Source organism: Akebia trifoliata, chromosome 2 (genome assembly GCF_017979445.1).
Source record: "Akebia trifoliata isolate Shusen 1 chromosome 2, ASM1797944v1, whole genome shotgun sequence".
In the NCBI taxonomy this organism is placed as follows: domain Eukaryota; kingdom Viridiplantae; phylum Streptophyta; class Magnoliopsida; order Ranunculales; family Lardizabalaceae; genus Akebia; species Akebia trifoliata.
In genome coordinates, this window is record NC_141376.1 from 10,929,754 (window position 1) to 10,944,939 (window position 15,186).

The 15,186-nt window shown below is 33.5% G+C and overlaps 1 protein-coding gene across 1 annotated transcript; it reads left to right on the top strand.

Annotated features, from left to right (window-relative positions):
• Positions 1 to 13,934, top strand: LOC147409504 (polyadenylate-binding protein 2-like). Its single transcript, XM_086429727.1, has 6 exons — positions 1 to 158; positions 266 to 374; positions 2,331 to 2,401; positions 13,169 to 13,360; positions 13,473 to 13,600; positions 13,726 to 13,934. Exons 1-6 carry the CDS (start codon positions 42 to 44, stop codon positions 13,772 to 13,774), a joined length of 666 nt encoding a protein of 221 aa, XP_086285853.1. The 5' UTR covers positions 1 to 41; the 3' UTR covers positions 13,775 to 13,934.
• The last annotated feature ends 1,252 nt before the right edge of the window (positions 13,935 to 15,186 follow it).

The window sequence follows — 15,186 nt, forward strand, 5'->3', positions numbered from 1 at the left end:
GTGCAAGACAGGCGCAAGAGAGGAGATAGGAGAGAGGAGGGATGGATGAAGAGGAACACGAGGTTTACGGAGGAGACATCCCAGACATGGAAGGAGACATCATGGATCACACAAACCCAGATGTTGAGATGTCTAGGGCAGACGACGATGCACTCAAGGTCTCAATCTCTCTCTTTCGATTTCTTCCTTAATCCAGAGAAAGAGAGAGTTTTGAATCGAAGATCGATGGAACCCTAACGCATTAAGTTTTTTTTTTCTATTGCAGTTGCAGGAGTTAGACGAGATGAAAAAGCGGTTGAAGGAGATGGAAGACGAAGCTGCCGCCCTTCGTGAAATGCAGGCTAAAGTTGAGAAGGAAATGGGTGCTGTACAAGGTGCTTTTTTGATCTTTGATTTGTTAGGGTTTTGGATTTCCTCCTTTTTTTTTTGGTTTGTTATATAATAGATCATCTATGGGGTTTTCACATCGCAATTTTGTTCTTTTTTCTCCAAAAAAGTGTTCTTAGAAAACCGACTCAAGGTAGGAGAGCCAATTTTTAGCATCAGTGTTATTCTTCATTTATTATATAAGCAATAACTTCAATCTTATGACTTTTATCATTTGTTTATTGTCTTACAGTTTTAATTGTAATGATCTTGATGATTTAAATTGCAAGTATAAATATCAATTACTTACAATATTGATATTGTAATTACTTACAAGATAGTTCCTAGTCATTGATTTTTTTTACTAACCATTCCTCTATATTGTATTTTTAGAGGCTTCTTTGCTGATTTCCCTCGAACAACTCAAATCTCCTTGATGATGGGTCCTCCCTTCTCACAAACATGCTGGGGTACTGGTGTGGTACTTGTCAAACACCCTTCGATGCTTAAGTTAGCACTTTAGATGTAGAGAATAGAAAAACTTTCACTACCTCAAAGGTTAGCCTAAGAATTGACCTTCCAAATTTCTCTCTAAAAAGTCCTTTCCTTCGAGATCTTCCCTCCTATTTATAGGTTGTCATCTTTCCTTAATCTCCCACCTCAATACGTCACACCCTTTCCTTGTTCATGGGGATTGAGATTTATCTCATTCTAAATCCTTTGGATGGATAAAGGAAAGATCCTATAAAAACAAGAAACTATCTCTTTAGGAAAGAGTGTGATTGAGGCGCGATCAATCACTCTTAGAATCTCAGGATACTTTCCCTATGAGACTCAATCATAACAGGCCAACCTATCCTGTTAAGCCGCCTAGGTCTACTCTTCCTTCTCTATGGACGAATAGGCACTCCGCTCATTAGGCCAAACCATGTTTAATAGAGCTACTAATCTTTACAAATACCACAGGTTTGGGGAAAAGTTGGATCAACTCGGTCATTGAGCCTCCCTTAGATCCATACACATGCATGGTCTTGATTAATTACCAGATTTACCCTACCCAGTTGTTATTTTAAAGTTTCATTCTACATAATCTGTCTTGATTATACTTATTCTAAATTCTTGGACTCCAAATCAGCTCTTTAGAGTTCTATTCTTGCATTAACTCCCTTTATAGTCTCATCAACTAATATATGCAAATCATCAACAAAGCCTTATCCCAAAGATTTTGGGTTGGCTAAGCGAATCTTATTCCTCTATTCAAGTCAGTCCAAAGAAGTGTCTTTTATTATTAAAAGTGTGTTCATATCCATTTTCATATCTCAATCCTCATTCTTTAGGACCTTCCTCTAGTTTTTTTTAGAATCTTCAACTTGCATATTCCTTTTGAGGTTGTATTAGGGCTTCGGTTTACGTTGCCCATTTGATCTCAATGAACGTTTTGCTAGTTTATTTCTTATTATTGCTACTCCTACATTTTCTTGATAATATAGGTTATAACTGCACTCAAGTGCCATTGTGGAGGTTTTTTCTCTTTGTCCTATGATGCTTATCTTATTGATTGCAAATTGCAAAATTAATTTTTACCTTTGAAAAAAAAAAATTATATATAGTTTGTAAACGACTTTATATGATCCCAAATTGCACAAATTGGCCCAAAACAAAAAGTTACAGGGAGCATGTGGTAGGTTTCCCTATGCAAGTTGCCACAAATTTGTGTATCACTGCAAATCTATGGAAAAAAGCCTTTCACGTACTCAAAATTCTGTAGTCCAAAAATTGAATCCCAATGATCGCAAAGTTTCGATGTGCAAAAATTATTGCACCAAAACTTTGTTAATTTTCCTTGATTGCAACCATTCAAGTATGGCCCTAATGTAACAATTTCTCTTTGTTTAGGTTGCTCTGTTTTTTAACTCACACTTTGACATCCTTCTTAATTTTATGTAAATGCAATGTGTACACAGAGCCTGCTAATGCATCTGCAACACAAGCAAGCAAGGAGGAAGTAGATTCTCGATCAGTTTTTGTTGGTAATGTGAGGTTCATAAACTTTTATTTTATTTGGATCTTTTCTTTTCTATTTTCTTGAGAATATGATGCCTTTGAGTTTTGTATATATATTCTCAAAAAGTTTGACTTCCTATTTAGACACTCTCATTTACTTCCGAACAATCACCGCATACAAAACATATATTCCCTGATTGCAAGCATTTTGATAATTTATGGAATTCCTTTGTGCATTTGGCGACATTTATGTCACATTGATTTTTAGTTTTGAACCTATAAAGAAACCCCCTAGGAACTAATCTGCCATCAAACTTGGGGATTTCCAATCGGATAAGATTATCTCCACCTTTTTTTTGCAACCTCCATGTTGTCAGCTGTCACATCTGAAATCACTTTCTAACGCCTTAAGGTCTTTTGGGATTGTCTTGGTCATTGGTCACGGCTATTGTACTTAATTTCATGGTTCTCTTGATGTCTTGTCCAATGATCTGTGCAAGGAATTGATTGATTGTCTCTGCTTGGTGAGATTTTGTCATCATCATGGATGATCGTATACGACGACCATCCAAGTGAGTTGTTCAAGTTATTTGTTGATGTTTCCTACTGTTCCTCCTAATCAATCCAATTGTGAGAACGTTTATGTCGTCGTTTCTACATCAGTATGGCATATTCTTTGTCAAAACCTTAGTAGGCTTTTGGATAGGACTCCTTGGCTACTTCTGACTCTTGCGGGGAGTTAGAAGTCGCTTGGATGCGTTTGTATGAACTACTCCCTCGAAGAGTTACTCCGCGCAAGAGTAAGAAATTACTCTTTATGAAGAAGTCAAGAAAACCTATTTCTCAAAACTCTTCTTGCGGGGAGTCAAAATCTAACGGTTCGTTTTACCCAAAAAAATACCCCTAACTTTATTAATTTTCTATGAAAATATTTCTAATTCATTTGCCCTTAAATCAAACAAAGAAACATTTATTAATATTAAATTATTTTTTTTAATTTTGAGTATAATGGATTTAAACAATTATATTAATATTTAATATTTAAATATTAATATTATATTATATTAATATTTATTATATTATATTATATTAATTTTATAGTTAAACACATATATTTAATTTAATATTTAAAATATTATATTAATATTTATTATTTATTATATTAATATTTATAGTTAAAATGTCAAAAATAATATAGTTTGAAGGCATATTATGACACTAAAAGACAGTCTGTCAATTTTTTAAAAATTTTTGAGTATAATGGATTTAAACACATTATATTAATATTTAATATTTAAAATATTATATTATATTATAATAATATTTATTATTATATTATATTAATATTTATAGTTAAAATGTAAAAAAACAATATAGTTTGAAGGCATATTATGACACTAAAAGACAGTCTGTCAATTTTTTTTTTTTAAATATTATGTCAAAAACAGTCAGTATGGTTCCCAAACAGACTTCCAGCACAAAAGTACTTCTGCCAGTACTTCATAGAGTTGATTGCCAAACGCCATTTCTGCACAGAATTTTTTCCAGCTCCTCCATAGAGTACTTCAGCTTCTGTTCTTTGGAAGAGTAGTTCTGCTCCTGGTATCCAAACAGGCCCTTAGTTTCTGTAAGGGTGCAACTTGGTTCAGTTTGAGGTCAAGTTGGAACCGTACTGACATAGGTTGCTTCCACTAAATAAGAACTAGAACCAAACCAACCCAAACTGAACTAAAATCGGTTTTGGTTCTACTGATTGCCAATATTCTGTAAATTGGAAGCAATATTTTTTAATGAAAAAAACAAACATATAATTTCATACAATAATCACTAATCTATCTATCCATAAAAAGTTATTAGTTTATCCACAAAAAAATATTAATCCATGTCCTAACTCCTAAAATAATTCATAATAATTATTATTTACATATATATATTTGTTGCATAGGGTTTCAGTTCAAGCTTGATTCGAGAATCAAATCAAATTGATTGGTTCTCCATTTTCGTAACCCGGAACTGAACCGCAAGTTGTTCCAAACGGAACCAAACCACCCCAAAGCTATTGGTTTGGTTCGGTTCTCGGTTTGAACCGGAACAAGTTGCACCCCTAAGTTTTAGGACTTGGTAACTTGCTTAGTTACCAAAATGGTGCAAAACATATATGAAACATCAATAAAGAAGAAGAGAATGCAAGAATGATACTAAAAAAATTGAAATTGTCAAAGTGAGTTATTTCCATTACAAGGAAGAAAGATCTTTAATAATCTTAACAGAAGAAAAATAAGCAACAATTTCAATACACTTTTTGAAATAAGACAACTTAAATTTTGTTTGATTCCAAGGTGGTTCTACTTTGGGAAGGGTGGTGAAAAAGGTTAATTAGGTGGTGATGAAGAATAAAAAAAATTTAGAATAAGGTTTCAGAAATCCCTATTGGTTATATCCTAAATGGTAATCGTGAAATTTTGCATTACGACAATTTTTTGCAATTTTTGTGCAAGGTTTCAGGGTATTTGCTTGGAGTTGGATAAGGGTTATGGATTATCTAAAATAGAAAATAAAAAAAATGGAAAAGATGATAGAAAAGATAGAAGAAGATAATTACTCGGAATCACACCAAGATGGATGACCTTCTATCAATGGAGAAATCTTAAGAAGACCTGCAAAAAAAAAATATTCCAAAAACTATTAAAATCAATCAATTACAATAGCTATATATATATATATATATATGTGTGTGTGTGTGTGTGTGTGTTAGACCCAAAATCCTAATCTTAAAATTACATAAACATTGACACTTTTGACCTCGATAAGTCAATCTTGTGTGTAATTGATATTTTACTGGTAATTTGACCATAACTTTCGCAAAACTCACCAGAATTGCAAAATCTTATGCTCGTTCGATATGTAACTGAATAACCTTTCAAATGACACAAAAATTGATCCAATACGACAAGTTTTGATCCATCAAAATATGACCTAGATAAAAATGACGTGAATAGTACCTAAAATTAAATTCTTAAATTACCCAAAGACAACTCAATTGTTGGAACTAGATGAGGGCTAGGGATTATCTAAAACATAAAATAAAAAATGGTAAAGATGAGAAGATAAAGTTTTCCAACAAAAGTTTTGTAATTATTTAGGTTTCCACTTATTTGGGTCTATACTTTTTTTTAATCGTTCAGGATTATTTTAGATTAATTTTTTTTTAATGGAGTTGTCTTTGAGTTATTTAGGAGTTTGATTCAAGTTTAAGTATTATTCACACTGTTTTTATTTAGTTCCTATTTTAAGCAGTTAAAACTTGTTGTATTAAGTCGATTTTTGTGTCATTTGAAAGGTTATTAAGTGACATATTCAACGCGCCCAATATTTCTCAATTTCGATGAGTATTGAGAAAGTTATGGAAAAATTACCGAATGGATATCAGTTTTACATGGGATAGATTTAACAAAGTCAAAAAAGTGTAATGTTTATATAATTTTAGGATTACAGTTTTGAGTCTAGTCGATATACATGATATTGTAACAAATTATCAATTGGATATCAGATTTACATGCGATTGGTTTAACTAGGTCAAACATGTCATTGTTTATGCAATTTTAGGATCAGGATTTTAAGTCCAACCTATATATATGGTTATTGTAATTGATTTTTAATAATTTTTTTTATAAAAAGAAATTTTGTAGTTCTTCTAGAGATTTCTCTAGTGATTGGAGGTCATCCGTCTTAGTGTGATTTGAAGAACCCTTGGTGTGATTCCAATGTTAAAGATTTGAGCTATGATAGGGTAAAACTCAAACGGGTTTAGGTTGTTTGGTTTAATTTTTGACATTTTGCAATTACAATCACAACCTCAATGGTTTTAAGTTGAAAGGTAAATGCAAAGTTATGCAATCATAACATTTTCAAATGGTTAAAGGTTGAGGTTTGGCAATTAAGGATTAAGGGTTGTGGGGAAGGGGTTTCAAGAATTCTAGAAGAAATGATGCGGGATGCAAATCAAGTCAGCATTCATGGTTACCCATGGAAATTTTGGAATTATTTTGGTTGCAACTTTTTTAGTCGAGCTATTTTTCCCCTTCTACTTTATTGAGATTACTTTAGGTGAGATTATTTTATTTTTAGATGTCTTTTAATTATTTTAGAAGTCATTAATTTAGGTATTTTTCATGTTATTTTTATTTAGGCCTTATTTTGAGGGGTCAAAACTTGTCGTATTGGGTCAATTTTTGTGATATTTAATAGTTATTCAATTACCTATCCAACGAACCCAAGATTTTGCAATTTCGATGAGTTTTGAGAAAGTTATGGTCAAAATTCTAATAGGGTGTCAGCCTTACACATGATTTCTCTAGGTTAGAAGAGTCAATTCTTATGTAATTTTATGATTAGGGTTTCGAGTGTAGCCTATACATATATGACAATTGTAATTTATTTTTATCAGTTTTTGGAATAAAAAAGAAATTACAGCTCTCTTCTAGATATTTCTCCTGTGTTTGGAGGCCATCCATCTTGGTGTGATTCTAAGATCCCTTGGTGTGATTCCAATGTACTATATTCTTATATCTTTTCTATCTTCTTTTCCAATTTTTTTTTTTTAATTTTTTTATTGTTTTCTTGATTTTCTTAAAATCTTAAATTCTTGAATTCATGAAGAATCCTCTAACCCCATCAAGAAACCTATCAAATCCTTCCTAAAATCATAAACACCTATACCACTTACCTCTTCTCCAAATTTACACTATACTCTATTGTCCAACTCCAACCAAATACCCTGTAATTGGAAAAGTTTGTGTTTTACATTTTGGGATTGTGGTTGTAATTCAAAACATCAAAATTAAACCCCACAACCCAAATCTTTTTAGGTTTACCCCATAGTGGCCCAAATCCTTAACCCCCCCCCCCCCCTCCTCTTATTTCATCTTCTTCCCTCACCGTCCTGCATCAATCGAGATTCAAAAGTTCTTGAATTCAAGAAAATCAAGAGCAAGAAAATTAAAAAAAAGAAAAGAGAAGAGAAATAAGATTAGAAGGGAAAGAGAAGGATAGGACCTTGGAATCACACCGAGGATGATGGAGTTCTTACTCCAAGAAACTCCATTAAAATAAATTAATTCTTAATTCAATAAACTCTTTGTCAATAAATCCTAATACAATTTATATATAAAGAAAATCAATCGAAGAAACCTAGTAAATCTAAAATGCAAAATAAAGAAATTAATAAAATTCTAATTGTCTTAACTTAATCTCTCTTAAATTTCAAACTCTTATAAACTTAAATATAAAAGACATACTAACATTATACTAAGACCATTTGCTAATAAAACATGAAAATAATTACAAAACAGAAAACTAAATAAAATCTACTCTTCAAGCATTGATGTCCCTATCAGGTTTTGCATCTCTTACATTGGAAATGTAAATAGAATAAAACATGACTACTCTATAACTACATTGTTGCACAATTTAAGTGAACTACCCTTGTTACTAGTTTATTATTAAACCCATTATAATCCCAAAAGTACCTACATTGATAACTGAAATAAATTATTAACTTTTCTGTAGGGGTCTGAATGTTGAACCCCATAACCATGAAACTCCATTTTGTCGTTACAAAAAGGCCCCTTAACAGTTGACACCACTCCCATGATGGTTTAGTTCAGCTGAAAATGATTCTTGCATGTTTCCTTACCCAACAACACCATACAATTAATGTAATGGTTCATGTGTGCATCACCATCTTCCTCTTCTTTATCTGTGTTTCCCAATGTTGTTAAATAGCATATGTAACCATGTGCGACTAACACCTGTTCACATATGTGATTTTGCACATCGCATATGCAGTGGCATATGCTACAAGAAAAAAAATTAAAAAGAAAATGCAAAAAAATATGCCATTGCATATTGGCAGATAGCATAATTTGGGGTATGCGACTGTAGCATATGCGAATATGCGACCAAATTTGACAACACTGGTGTCCCCTGTACTTTTCTTTTCCACCTGTGGTCATTTTATGAATTTCAATCCACTGCCCGAAACAATCAACCTAGGAAAATCCTATGCAGAATCTTTCTTTCTAGATTTGTTTTACCAATTCTCCTCTCTCTTTCTTGCTGTAGTTATTTCTATTTGAACTCGTCATCCGCTTTCCTACAAGATTAGGTTTCAAGCCTCCTTAAATCTTTTTTCTCTTGTTCACTGTTGCCCCCCATTGATCCAACTTTGTTGCTAATTGACTCCGTCCCATACTTTGGTAAGTAAATTCTAATTTGTTGTTTCCCCTTCTATTTAGTATACCTTTTTTCCCCCAATATGCTAATGATGGTTGTCATTGACACCCTTTGTTTTTGCAACTCCACTCAGGCGTGAGCTGAGTACCTCAGGTTGGCTGGGACTGAGCATCTAAGACCGACCTCAGGGTTGGGCTTGATTTGAGTGCTTTGAACTTTGAAGCTCAGGTTGGTTCCCAACTGGACTCGACCCAACTGAGTTACACCCCCAATTTTCCTCTTTTATTCGCTAATTGATGACAGTTTGAGGATTCATTGTGGGGATATAGTGTAAATGACAATGATGATATGGAACCATGGTTGAAGTGATAAGTTTGGGGGTCCAACTCAAAACCAATTGGCAATGAGTGGAGAGGCCCGGGAGCTTATAAGGAGAGAGACAAAGCAGTGAGTGTCCGATGTGGGACTAAACTCAACACACCCCCGCATGTGTGGATCAGATTGGGCCAAAGCACCTGGAGATATGAATTGGGTGACGTGGAGGAGAGAAAGGCCTGCTCTGATACCATGATAAGTTTGGGGATCCAACTCAAAACCAATTGGCAATGAGTGGAGAGGTTCAGGAGCTTATAAGGAGAGAAACAAGGCAATGAGTGTCCGATGGACTAAACTCAACATGAAGTTCTAGGGTATGATTAAAGGTCAGGGATTGAATGGAAGAAATGAATACACCAAATAAGTTTTGATTGGAACTTTGGGCCAATAGCTTTATAGTAACTGCTGGGTTTGAGTTTAATTCTTCTGTCTGCAGTTCTGAGTGTAATGAAGTATGATACTCAGGCAGAAAGGCTTTTCTGATTTCTAGTTATATGTTTCAAAAGCTTATCTTGAGTACAACTGCATTTCTCCTTTGTGGATACGTTTTTTGGTTTGTAAATTGGGAAGTTGTGAACCCAATTTGTTCAACTTAAACACTTCAATAATCACTTGTCTATAGGGAAACAATATTTAGGTTGATGGCCTAACATTAGCAGACATAAACTTATCAAAAGAAAAAAAATCAGCAGACATAAATAAGCACTTGAAGATAGACCTTCTTTGGTGGGTTTTTCCCTTCAGCCAATGAGCTTTCCCTAATTTAATGGAGAATACTGCTCTTGGAAGGAACCCATAAAAGGAAGCTAATGAAAACTAAAAATGTTCCTTTATACTGTATTTTGACCTGTGAAACACAATAGGAACAAATTAGGTGGTGCTGAAAGGCAAAGAAAAACCAAAAAATTATTGAAAGGATTTTAAGAAAAAGGCTTCTAAAATCCCAATTGGCTATATATTGAAAGAATAAATGCAAAGTTTTGTAATTACAATATTTTTCAATGGGTTATTGTAATTAAGTTTAGGGGTATGAAATAAAATTAGGTTGTAGAGTATAAGGTGGATGTAGAGAAGGCATTAATGGTCTATGTGTTTATGGTTTGGTTTAGGAAGGATTTGATGGATTTCTTGATCTCTCACAAATAAACAATTTTTTTATTATCACTTTAGAAAAGATGGATTGAAGAAGAAGATAGAGGATATGAGAGGGAAAAAATGATAGATTTAATTTGGAATCACCCCAATAATATTTGTGACATCACCAAGTTGAATGTACTAACTCTCAAACAAGAAAAAAGTATTTTTTTTATCATATCAACTATATGAAATCAATTACAATAGCCATAGATACAGGTTCTCATGTTTTAGGCTCTAAACCCTAATTTAATACGACTTAAACATTGATGCTTTTGACCTTGAGATGCTAATCTCGTGTAAAACTGATACCCTATTAATATTTTTGACCACGACTTTCGCAAAACTCACCAAAATCACAAAATCTTGAGCCCGTTGGATAGGTAACTGAATAACTTTTCAAATGACACAAAAATTAACCTAATACTTCAAGTTTTGACCTTGCAAAATTTAACCTAAAGAAAAGTGATGCGATTAATACTCACAATTGAATCAAATTCCTAAAATAAATAATAATAAAAAGATCCTATATCCTAAAAATCTGTCCAACCCATTAGTGGGCTACAAAGCGTACTTAATAACGACCTATGATCTATGATGTCCCTATCAATTCCCTTTTCTCCATTGGCAATGTTCTTGAATTCTGAAATGTTTAGTTGTGTAAATTGTTCGTGATAACACGTGATCTTACTTTTTTGTGTGTGTAATTGGAAGAATTCATGATGTTATTGATATTAGCAAAATTTTGGTTGACTGTGGACTACTTCTCAAGTCTGGAGTCATGGTTTGACTTTGTCTAACAATGATCGCAGGGTCATTCTTCGCTCTTCATGTTCTCTGATATATTTGCGCTGGGAATTGTTACCTAAATATTGGGATTGCTGGAAGTGATTTTGTATTGAATTAGTTTGACTAAAGAAAAGAAAAAGGAACCAAAAAAAAAAAAGGATAGATTCACACATCTTTTTAACCCAAAAAAGAAAAGAAAACTAAGGGAAGGCCAATGAGTAAAAAAATAGATGGCTCAAAAAAAGAAAATATAGTATGAAAAAGAGAAAGACAAAAAAAGAAAAAAAAAAAAAAAACCCAAAGAAGAGAATGAGTTGAAAAAATGGATAAAGTCAATATAGGAAAAATGGATCTGGTGAGTACGCTAAATTCGTTGGCTTGCTTGGGAGAGCAGAGGGAGTGATGGTGCTCTGCAGTTTTAGCCGCAGAAGCCAGATTGCTGCTGCTGTTGGTGATTGTGAGTCCTTTTGGAGTATTTAGTTGTTTCAAGCAAATGGTGAGGGGTCTTTGATCTCCTTCTTGGTTGACTTTTGTTTGTGATCTGTTTTACCCAGCTTACAGTGAAGACATTAATAACATTTGGCGGATTTGTCCCCGTATCGTTTATTTCTTTTCATCTCTTCTTTTTAATATACATTATCATGCTATGGTGGAATCTGACTGTGTGCTCATTTGTCATTGTTTCTCATTTAAGTGAGTATAATTCTCTGGGTTTACCTTAATTTATATGGTGGAAAATTTTTTCTTCTATTCTAGGAACTGAGTCACATTTTAATTTTACGCACTCCTATGTCAATTTGTCTAGAAAAATGGATCTTCACAAGTGGTACATTTCATTGATGTGGGTCCAATTCATTCATGGATGTGGATAGTGCAACATGAAGCGAAGTGTTGATATATTCCAGCAGAAAAATTTAATGTCTCTTAAGAAAACAATAGATTTTATGTACACATTATATTATGCGAAACATATAAATATATGACAAGTTGGGCATGCCATTCTTTTTGAGAACTATTCGAATTCGGTATCTTTAATATTTACCCAAACTTCAACTACCATTTATACCCGGTGCTAAGGTAGTTTACTGTATATTTTAATGGAAATTTTATCCCAAGTTAAGGATTTAGGACAGTCTTAGCAGCTTCTTTTACTTATTTCAATTGGTAAGTTTGTCCATGTAAAATCATCCTTGAATATACATTTTTTCTTTTAAACCTATATCACGGTCAAAGAAGTGCATCTTTCAAATGATCTGCACAAGTAGCTGTTCACATTAAAAGGAGGGCCTTTATCTTTGGACATTATTGAAGCTTTCATTCCCCACCTCAGTCATGCCTTTCTTGTTAGACAGATTTTACTTTTGTCTTTTGAGATAGCAAACCTGCTTACTGATTCTGGCAGGAGGTGTTATTAGTATCTGTTAACTATTTCTTCCCCGTGTGTGGGGTTCTCTTATTTATTGGGTTGTACCCCAAGTTTTTCAAGTCTCTATACTTTTTTGCATCATCTTTCAATTTTTTATTTTATTTTTTACTGTTTTGCATTTTCTGAAAAATATGTCAACATTCTACATCCTACAATCCAGTCATAAATTCATAATGACTCAATTTGATCTTATTAAACAATCTAAAAGACTGCTTTGGAGTGTCATGCCTTTTGCAGTTTGCTGGGGGATTTGGAAGGAATGTAATAGTCGAGTGTTACAAGGGAAATGTCTCGATTATATAAATTATGGGCATTTTATTCTTTTGGTGTAAGATCTTCAAGGAGTTAAGAGGGATTTTCTTTGATAATTTCTTGGGAAGATGGGATTATATCTGTTGTATTTCTGCATCTTGGTCGATGTTTCTTCTTATTTTATCCCTGGTAATCTCGGCCAGTCTTTTAATTTAAGACTTATCGAAAAGAAGATTGATCTTATTAAACATTGATTATGCATTTATCTTTTCCATTATTAAAAGATTTTCTGAAGAAGAAAATTGATCTTATTAAACTTTGATTATACATTTATCTTTTCAACTATTAACAAATTTTTTGAAGTCCAATTTCTTAACAGGAAGATTCTGTATCTATTTACTGCTTTCCAATACTTTAGCATATGAGGCAGTAAGTATATACCCTAGGAACTTAAGTGGGGTTGAGGAATCACACATGTGCGCGCATGCACTCACACATGCACACACAAGCCCTGAATCCAATTACTTTCTCTTATTTATTTATTTATTTATTATTATTTCGTAGTCTATTGACACGTTGGATATGCAGGTGGATTATTCATGCACACCGGAAGAAGTCCAGCAGCATTTCCAATCTTGTGGAACTGTTAACAGAGTCACTATTCTGACTGATAAGTTTGGCCAACCAAAGGGATTTGCTTATGTGGAATTCCTCGAGATTGAGGCTGTTCAGGAGGCACTCCAGCTGAATGAATCTGAACTTCATGGCCGTCAACTGAAAGTGGGTTATATAATCCTTGGCAACGCTGATACACACATGCGAACATATGTTAACACACATACACACAGCATCCATGTACTTTGCCATTATAGTTTCTGTTTTGCATTTGCAGATCTCCGCCAAAAGGACCAATGTTCCTGGAATGAAGCAGTTCCGTGGACGGCGGTTCAACCCATATGTGGGATACCGATTCAGGAGGCCATATGTACCCCCGTTTTTCTACTCTTCCTATGGATATGGGTGAGTGTTTTTAGCGGGCCTATTTTGATCAAGTTTTTTCTTTCCTCTGAAGAGGGCCAATATTGGTTGCACACTTCTTGTCTGCCCTTATTGAGTCAGTAAAAATCTGTTCGTACCCGTTGCAGGAAAGTTCCAAGGTTCAGAAGGCCGCTTCGTTACAGGCCCTATTACTGAAGGGGTAGCATTTGAACAACTGATCTTGATTATGCAATAATGTCCAAAAGAACTATGAGAGCCTTGTCAATTTCTTATTATGTTGACTGATTTATAACTAAACTATCGACAAATTTATAATGTTGTGTTAATGGGAAACATGCATTTGGTTCTTTTTTAAGTACATGTTGAGCGGCTTCTTCAGAAGCATTTGAGGATGAAAATAGTTGGATGTGATTCCAGGTAAAAGTTGATTGAATCCACTTTTCTTTGCTTGGATGGCATGGACATCGGCTCATCATGTAAACTACGTTGCTTAAGTTTATTGACTCTACTTCGTGGAGGGACATTATGGGTCACTTTTTTCTCACTGAAGTATTGCTTTAGTGAGTGACTGTTTCGACTCTGGTCAAGTGGGTTTAACCTTGTTACCAAGCTAGCCTCAAATCTTTCCGTTTCCTTCCAAAACACTTTTTTATGGTTATGTAGAATAGAACCACTTCTGTTGAACGTTCCCTGCCTTGTCAATTGTTTACTTGCATTGTTTAGAGGTTTTTTTTTTTTTTTGTTTTGTTGAGAAACCACCTTTTTTTCCAGACATTTTGGTAAAATTGTATTTAAAGTTGTGGATCATTAGGGATGATTTAGACATGATCCCTACATTTTGGTAGATATTTAAAAATAATGGTTCTTCAAAATATGGGTTAGAAGTTTCAGATTGAGTTGATTTTTTGTGAGGATGGTCTCTATGATGAGAAGATCATCTTCACAAAAAATCAGTTAAATCTAAAATTTCTAAGTCCATCAAAAGTGGTTTAAAAATTATTGGTTAAAAATCGGCGGTCCACATTCTACATCACTTTTAATGGGGTTAGAAATTTCAGATTTGACTGATTTATTTTTTAGGATGATTTCATCATTGAGATTGTCCTCACAAAAAATCAGTTCAATCCAAAATTTTTAATCCATATTTTGAAAATTTATTATTATTATTATATTGTATTTACATATGTCCCATAATCCACCCCCATTGTTTTCAGCTTCAATCTTGACCTCTTGTAGAAAATTCTTGATTCTTCTACCTAAAATTATGTCATTGTCTACACCTTCAAAATTCCTTATCTTGATCTTGAGGTTTGCAGGTTTAAGGAGATAGAATCTTAGATTGAAAATGTATAAAATTTTACCTTGGGTGAAAGATGATTGATTTTAAAAAGAAAAATCAAGAGATTTTGATTAAAGATTAATAATTGGGCATTTAAATCATTTTATGAATCACTCATATAAGTGTGGTCAGAAGTATGCCATCAGTTTGAAAACAAAGGGTATCATAAATATTCATCAAATCATGGAAGGGTACCTCTAAGGGGTATTTTAGTACTTAACTAAAAACCTAGATTCACATAAAAATAAGAGTTTTTTTTTAAAGCTCA

What these genes read in the sequence shown, in the direction of transcription:
- LOC147409504 (XM_086429727.1), top strand. Translation starts at nt 42, where the DNA reads ATGGATGAAGAGGAACACGAGGTTTACGGAGGAGACATCCCAGACATG. An exon ending in CAGACGACGATGCACTCAAG is followed by an intron (nt 159 to 265) that starts GTCTCAATCTCT and finishes TTTCTATTGCAG; the next exon opens with TTGCAGGAGTTAGACGAGAT. An exon ending in GATCAGTTTTTGTTGGTAAT is followed by an intron (nt 2,402 to 13,168) that starts GTGAGGTTCATA and finishes TTGGATATGCAG; the next exon opens with GTGGATTATTCATGCACACC.